The 8,462-nt window shown below is 32.7% G+C and overlaps 1 protein-coding gene across 6 annotated transcripts in view; it reads right to left on the bottom strand.

Moving 5' to 3' along the window:
* Window positions 1–3,445: 3,445 nt before the first annotated feature.
* Window positions 3,446–8,462, bottom strand: part of Cfap97 (cilia and flagella associated protein 97) — a 37,737-nt gene continuing 32,720 nt past the window's right edge. For all 6 annotated transcript variants that reach the window (XM_048791890.1, XM_015486149.2, XM_048791892.1 and 3 more), the window contains one exon: window positions 3,446–6,641. In XM_048791890.1, coding sequence (XP_048647847.1) covers window positions 6,514–6,641 — 128 coding nt within the window. In that variant the 3' untranslated portion in view covers window positions 3,446–6,513. The remainder of the gene's footprint in view (window positions 6,642–8,462) is intronic.

Below are 8,462 nucleotides of genomic sequence, written 5' to 3'. Positions count from 1 at the left end.
ATTATAGATAAATAAGAGGATATCACCACAGACACTTCTGAAATTCAGAGGATCTATTTGGAAACTATTTTGAAAATTTATACTCCAATAAGCTAGAAAATCTAGAAGACAATAACAAATTTCTAGATACATATGACCTACCCAAATTGAACAAGGAAAATACAGAAAACGTAAACAGACCAACCTCAAGTAATGAAATTGAAACAGCAATTAAAAGTCTACAGAGAAAACAAACAAACAAACAAAAAACCCCAGAACCAGATGGATTCTCAGCTGAATTCTACCAGATCTTTAAAAAAGAACTAAAGTCACTCTTTCTCAAATTATCTAAAGGGAGGAAACACTCCCAAATACATTCTATGAAGCCAGTATAACCCTGATACCAAAGGCAGACAAAGACACATCTAAGAAAGAAAACTACAGACCAATAGCTCTGATGAACATAGATGCAAAAATCCTTTAAAAAGTAAAAGCAAACCACATGTAAAAACACATGAAGAAGATAATACACCATGATCTAGTGGGCTTTATCCCAGAAATGGAAGGCTGGTTCAACATACAATCAATAAATATAATTCACCACTTAAATAGAATTAAGAACAAGAATCATATGATCATCTCAGCAGATGCAAAAAAAGGCCTTTGATAAAATGCATTTGATAACGAACATTCATGTTAAAGTGCTGGAGAAACTAGGGATAGAAGGAACTTACCTCAACATTATAAAGGCTATATACAACAAACCCAAAACCAACATCATACTGCATGGAAAAAACTGAAAGCTTTTCCTCTAAAAGACTAGGATGTCCACTCTCACCACTTCTTTTCAATATAGTTCTTGAAACTCTAGCCAGAGTAATCAAGCAAGAGAAGAAAATTAAAAGGATACAAATAGGAAAAGAAGTCAAATTATCCTGTTTGTGGATGACATGAGCCTATATTTAAAAGACCCCAAAAATTCCACCGGAAGACTTCTAGAGCTGGTGAATTAATTCAGCAAAGTATCAGGGTACAAGATCAACACTCATAAATCAATAATTTTCCTACTCCAACAGCAATTCAGTTGAGAAAATCAGAAAAACCATCCCTTCCACAATAACCTCAAAAACAAACAGAGCTGGGGATATAGCTCAGTTGGTAGAGTGCTTGCCTCACATGCACAAGGCTCTGGGTTTAATCCCCGGCAGTACCATCAAAACAAACAAATCCCTGGGAATTAATCTAACTAAGGAGGTAGATCTCTACAATAAAAATTATATAACACTGAAGAAAGAAATTGAAGATCTCCGAAGATGAAAAGACCTCCCATCTTCTTGGATAAGCAGAATTGATATTATCAAAATGGCTATACTACCCAAAACAATATACTGATTCAGTTTAATCCCCATCAAAATATCAATTACATTTTCACAGAACTATAAATGAACAGTCCTCAAATCATTTGAAAGAATGAGACCAGAAAAGCCAAAGAAATTCTGAGCAAGAAGGTATCACAATACCTGATCTCAAAGTATATTACAGAGCTATAGTAACAACAAAAACAACAAAAAACTGGCATCAAAATAGACATGAATAGAAGACAGAGACAAACTCACATACATACAGTCATCTGATATTTAAGAAAGTTGCTAAAAGACAACCTTTTTAAACAAATGGTACTGGGAAAACGGTATATCCCCATGTAGAATAATGAAATTAGATTCCTATCTCTCACCCTGCAGAAAAGTCAAATCAAAATGGATCAAAGACATAGGAATTAGGCCAGAAACCTGCTAGAAGAAAACAGGGTCAACACTCCATTATAGGTGCAGGCACTAACTTCCTCAGCAAGATTCCTAAAGCTCAAGAAATAAAATTAAGTATCAATATATAGATGCCATCAAATTAAAAAGTTTCTGCATAGCAAAGGGAATAAGGGCAAGAAGAGAGAGCCTACAGAATGAGAAAAAAAAAAATCTCTGCCAACTGCTCCTCTGACAGAGGATTAATAAACAGAATATATAAAAAACTAAAAAAAAACTTAATGCCAAAACAAACACAATAACAGCAGCAACAATAACAAAATCCCCCAAATAGCCCAGTCAACAAATGGGCAAAAGAACTAAACAAATTTCTCAAAAGATGAAATATAAATGGCCAACAAAATACATGGAAAAATGTTCAATATCTCTAGTAATCAGGGAAATGCAAATCAAAACTATAGTAAATTTCATCTCATTCCAGTCAGAATGGCAATCATCAAGAACACAAATAATAAGTTCTGGCAAGGATGTGGGGGAAAAGGCACACTGATAAATTGTTAGTGAGACTGCAAATTAATACACACATTCTGGAAAGCAGTGTGGAGATTACTCATAAAACTAGGGATAGAAGCACCATATGACCCAGCTATCCTGTTTATCTAAAAGAACTAAAACTAGCATACTAGTAGCCATAGTCACTTCAATGTTTATAGCAGCACAGTTCACAATAGCCAAATTATGGATTCAGCCCAGATGACTGTCAATAGATGAATGGTCAAGAAAATGTGGCATACACAATAGTTTGATTCAGTCACAAAGAAGAATGAAATATTACCATTTGTTGGTAAATGGATAGAAATGGAAAAACTCATGCTAAGTGAGATAAACCAGACTTATAAAAATCAAGGGTGTTATGTTTTCTCTTATATATGAAAGCTAGAGCAAAATAAGGAAAAGAGTGTGGGAGGGGAATTAGATATCATAAAATATATAGGAAAGATTAGTGGAGTAGAAGAGAACAAGAGGGAGGAAGGAAGTATGAAATGAACAAAATCATATTGTATGAATATATAAATGTACCAGAGGGAATTTCACCTCTCTATATATCTAGAAAGTACTAATGAAGGATAAATAAAGGAGTGAAAGGAGATGAGTAGAGGAATGAGAATAGGGGGAGGGAGGAAGGGAGGAGAAGGAGGAGGGGAATGGGGATCGAAATCAAGTTCATTGTACATATAATTTGGTTAAAATTAACCCAATTATGTATAATTTTAATGTTCTAAAAGTCTATCATGTTAGCTCCAGAAATCTTTCTTAAGTGGATTAAAAAACTCACAGAATTTAAAAATGAAATTTTCTGCTATAATACATCCTTTAACTTTGCTCTGAGTATACTTTAACATTGAGACGAATGTACTGGAGAAAGTTACTCAATTATTTATTACAATGGCATTATTCTTATTAAGCACCCATAAAAATCTTCTAAATGGGGAATGAATTAGATAATGTTGCTTAAAGAAATGCTAATCCGTAATGTCATTTTAAGCAAAAATTTCCACGTCATACTTTCAAAAGTATAAATAACTGATACCCTCCTCCCAAATTCATTCTCACCAAGTATTGAAAGGCACATAGAGGTTTTACACTAATTCTAAAGACAGGAATTAGGAAATGCATTTCAGAGGTAGAGATAGGATTAAAACTCAGTTTACTTTTAATTCTTTTATTGCCTTTTTCACTTGTCAAGATAGTTCTTTATGCCTAAAATACATTACGATGAACTAGAAAATTTTAAAAAGATATTGGCTTTTAAGTTTACTTACTAATCTGTATTTATGGAAATATTTAGGTACCATTAAGCACATTTTCTAAAATGATATGCAATCATTTAAGTCCTTGGCATGTAAGATATTAAACTTTCAAAGTATTTAATTATTAAAATATAATAAACTTGCATCTTCAATTTTATATTGGTGTTAATACTTTTCATAGTTGCAATATTTGAATCTGAGGATGAGAAGCAATCAATATCACAGATTATCTGTGCAGATTATATGTTTTGGACACTTGGGTTAATGAGTTAACGCACTGAAACAATTGTATAACACAACATTTATAAGCAAACCAGAAAACTTTATTTAGAGTAGAAGACAAAAAAATTAGGTTTTAATGGAGATTGTAAAATGGAAGTAGAAAAGTATGAGATAATAGCTACCCTTAACAAATAATTTTAATAGTTCAAAATCTTTCATAGGATCTCATTTAAAAGGAGGTAACATTAGCTTAATATTTAACAGAGATTGAAAATAATTTGCAATAAGAATCTGGTCTAATAACTAGACTTTGGATTAGTATACTTTCTAGTTATAGATGTTAAGTCTAAATCTTCAAAGTATGTATATCAAGAACAAGTCAACCAAATACAAAAAACAGTGCTTGATCATCTTTTATGTTCTTAAAAATGAAGAGACTAATGTACTTATGATTCTGATTCCTTCATTAAAAATACCCCTTCAGCCCTAAAAACTTGAAAGTCTGGGATATAAATCAGAGAATATCACATTTCCAATTCCTATCCATCTATTCCTATTCATCATATATATGCAACCATGACAACAAAATTATAAATTGTGTTTAAGATTGCTGCTCTTCCCAACTTTTAAGTCAAATCCCTGTTATTAGTAATACTTAAACTTCCTGTTTCAAAGGAATAAAAACTAAAGTGATTAATTTAATATCTAAAATCAAAGAACAGCTTTATCTATGAAACTATGTGTTGTATCCTGACAATTGGGAGCAGAGTCCATATCAGTAAACTCAGCCTAATGCAATTATGAACAGGAAAGGATGTTTGTGTGTTTGTGTATATATATGAAATATCAATGAAATCTTGTGAATTTTAAGGACTATACACACACACGTGCGCGCGCGCGCATGCACATACCATCTTTGGACAAATGTTCAAATGCTGAGTTTTAAATTCAGTATTCTGTCTCCTTAAAGGTAAGTTTTTCTACAAATAGTAAAAGTACAATAAGTTAAAAAACAAACAAACAAAAAAATCCCTTGGTTTAGTACAGCTAAAGCTTATATAGATAGCAGGTGTAAAAAATTGTTCATCTGAACGAAGCATGGAATAATGTTGAAGAACATTGCACACAAAAGAAAGCAGCAAAAACCCTCATATCCAGGTTGTACTCTCATGAATTTTTTAACTCCACTGTTCCCATACTAGGTATACCCTATTCTAAACAAAATCTGTGAATATAAACTAAGGCCAAGAAATTATGAATTGATGGTCAGTAAAATATTATTTGCCTTACTGCTAAAAGTACTAAGAAAATTGTAGCATACATGCTACAGAGCTTGAGCACTGAAAAGTAAAAAAAAAACAAAACTTACTGTGGCTGAAGAAAATTCATATTAAAAAAAGATTTGTTATTTAATATGAAAACTTTCCTAAACATTCTAAGGCTATACTGAAAAGGCCAGTAATGAAAAACAGTGGTTAACTATAAAATATCATACTTTGTTGTATGAAATAAGAGCTTATAGATTGACAGAAAAATATTCTAATTTCAAATGTCAACTATATTATACCCTCTCTGCAACTAACAATTCTATCAAAGTAACTAGGCTTTTAAGACTGGTAAAAATAATTCTGGGATTCAACCAAATAAGCCAAATCAAACCCAAACAAGAAAATTAGGTAATACTTAAATCAGTAACCTCAACAAATGTACAATTTATTATCCTTCTTATTTACATTTTAGTTTTCTTTTTCATATTCTATAAAGACTGGCTGATATTTCTAAAGCATTCTTATTCTAAATCTTCTCCCTTAATAATACTAAATCATTGCACAATATGCTAACAGTATCACTTAAAACACTCTTCTGACATACCTTGGGAATTGCCTTTTGGCTCTTCAAACTGGCGGTGCTATTTTACTGATCTAACTAATTAATACTTGTTTTAGCTCATGACACAAATGACCTGGTCTGTAAAAAAACTAGTCAGTCACAAGGCAGCAGACTTGTAATTCTAATGTCCACTGCCTTTGTCAGAATCATTAGTAGTACTTTATTTGAATGTATAAAAACATAAAAGAGGAGCTTCTAAGTTGAACTTTCTAATATTCAGTGTAAGAGGGTTTATGGAATGGCTAATCAAACTTTGAAGACAAAACTCAGTGCACTTAATACAGAAGTACTAGGCACCTCTGGTGAATTGTAAGGACTGCCTCAGTACAAGTGTCTCAATCTGCTTGTCAAATCTAAATCAGTTCCATCTGTGAAAACAAATTTTAGGATATTTCATAACAAAATGTAACTCTTATACAGTCAGGTTATGACTTATGCCATATAAGTTCTAAAGCAAATTGAAAAATAAGTTAATAAGAGGCAAGCTCATGGCTTAAAGTGTACAAGAAATGAAAATAAAATGAGAACTATATATCGAACATCTTCAGTCCAACATGCAACAATACTATCACTGCTGTTTTATCAGCATGACAACTGAATCACTTTTTATACTGAACATGTAACCCTAGCATTTCTCTATTAAATTCGTATACATTTCATATAATATATACTTAGGGCAAACACTGGTTTTACATTACATTTTCTTTTTGACAACAATTTTGCACTGGAAAACACAAAATAACATAAATTGCTGAAAAAGTATAACAGATATTCATACAAAGAACTATAGTAATACACAAAATCATGTCAAAAATTGGGTGAACAATGTTTAAAGTAAAAAAGAGTTTTTATAACCAAGCAGTGCGGACATTAGGGGGCTTAGGTCTTAGCAACGGGTTGCTGGAAATGTCAAAAGCTGATCGCTCAGTCTTATAACTGAGACCACTGGTAGTACTGGATGTCCTAGAAGCTCCTCCTGAAAATACACAAAGAAAAAATAATTTCAATTTATTTAAACTACATAAATCATCATTTGATAAGCTTCTTCCCCTAGGTTCAGACTAGTTTTCTTCCTTATCTGACATGTGTCTAATACTCTCATCCAGTGATTTTCAACCAAGAGCACACTTCAGGATTCTCTGTGGAACTTGAAAACTGCTCAAGGAATTCAAGTAAAAACAAAAACTCTGCATAACCATTTATACATTTATTTGACAAATATGATACTAACTTAAATACAGGTTACTGGAACATGACATTATCTTAGTCACTGTAGTGAGTAAATAGAATTACAAATCTTTTTTTTTTTTTTTTTTTGTACCGGGAATTGAACACAGGGGCGCTAAACTACTAAGACACATCCCCAGACCTTTTTAATATTTTATTTAGAAACAGGGTCTTGCTAAGTTGCTCAGAGACTCACTAAATTGCTGAGGCTAGCTTTGAACTTGTAATCCTCCTGCCTTGGCCTCAGCAGTTGTTAAGACTAGCCATTTGTTTTTATGAATCACATGAGCACTGGGGATTGCAGCACTAAGTGGTTCCAACTTTCTTCAGTACTGGCTTCCATTTTTTTTTTTTTTTTAGGAAAAACACTTATTTGAAATTTGCATGGGGCTGGGAATGTGGCTCAAGTGGTAGCGTGCTCGCCTGGCATGCACGGGTCACTGGGTTCGATCCTCAGCACCACATAAAAATAAAATAAAGATGTTGTGTCCACCGAAAACTAAAAAATAAATATTAAAAAATTCTAAAAAAAAGAGAAATATGCATGACAAAGGTTTAATGACCTCAACATAAAAATAGTTACTTTAAATAAATAAGGGAAAAACAACATAACTTAATGGGGAAATGGGACAAAGTCATGAACAGACAATCCTCAAGAGAAGAAATAAATGCTGAATAAAAATATTAAAAATTAATATAGTTTATATAGTTTACAATCATACAGGAAGCAAGAGCACAAACTTTGATAAAGGAAAGTACCTGCCATTTTTAGATGTTTTACTCCAGGGCAGTAAATAGTGACTCCATTCCTATAATCTCTGGGATATACAACTAGCTAGATATGTAACAGATCACATACCAAACATTAAGAGGTATTATATCTGATGACTCTATTGTTAATTTTTGTGTTACTTATACAGTGAGGAGGAAAAGGCATATATAAGGGCTAGAAGATACTGGTAATACTTTATAAATGGCTAGAGGGAATGTTTCAGCAACTTTCCAACAGTATATCTACTCCTTTCTTCCTTTTAATAAAAGTTAAAATTTTGCTGGGCTTGGTGGCTCACAGGCAGAGCCACGTGGAATTCTAGTAGCTCCACACACTGAGACAGGAGGATCCCAAGTTCAAAGCCAGTCTCAGCACCTTAGTGAGATCCTGTCTCAAAATATAAGTAAAAAAAAAGGGCAGGGGATATTGCTCAGTGATGACGCAGCCCTGGGTTCAATCCCCAATTCCCAATAAATAAATAAATAAATAAATATTGAAATTACAAATCCCTCCTTCATTCTCTAAGAAACTGATATCTTCAGCTCTTTCTTTAATCTCTTGGTTTCTTTTCTGTGCTGCCATTATGTTCTGTAAATAAAACCTGAAATCAAATGAACACAAATAATCCTCCTGCTTTAGCCTCACCTTAAGACCAGTCATTTGTTTTTAAGAATCACATGAGCACTGGAGAAATTGTGGCACTAAGTGGTTCCAACTTTATTTAGTACTGGCTTCCATTTTTTTTTTTTTTTTTTTTAGATGGAAAACACTTATTTGAAAGTATGCATTTGACCGAAA

Source organism: Marmota marmota, unplaced genomic scaffold (genome assembly GCF_001458135.2).
Source record: "Marmota marmota marmota unplaced genomic scaffold, marMar, whole genome shotgun sequence".
Classification (NCBI taxonomy): Eukaryota; Metazoa; Chordata; class Mammalia; order Rodentia; family Sciuridae; genus Marmota; species Marmota marmota.
The sequence above is the reverse complement of the archived record's forward strand: the minus strand, read 5'-3'. Positions and strand labels throughout refer to the sequence as shown.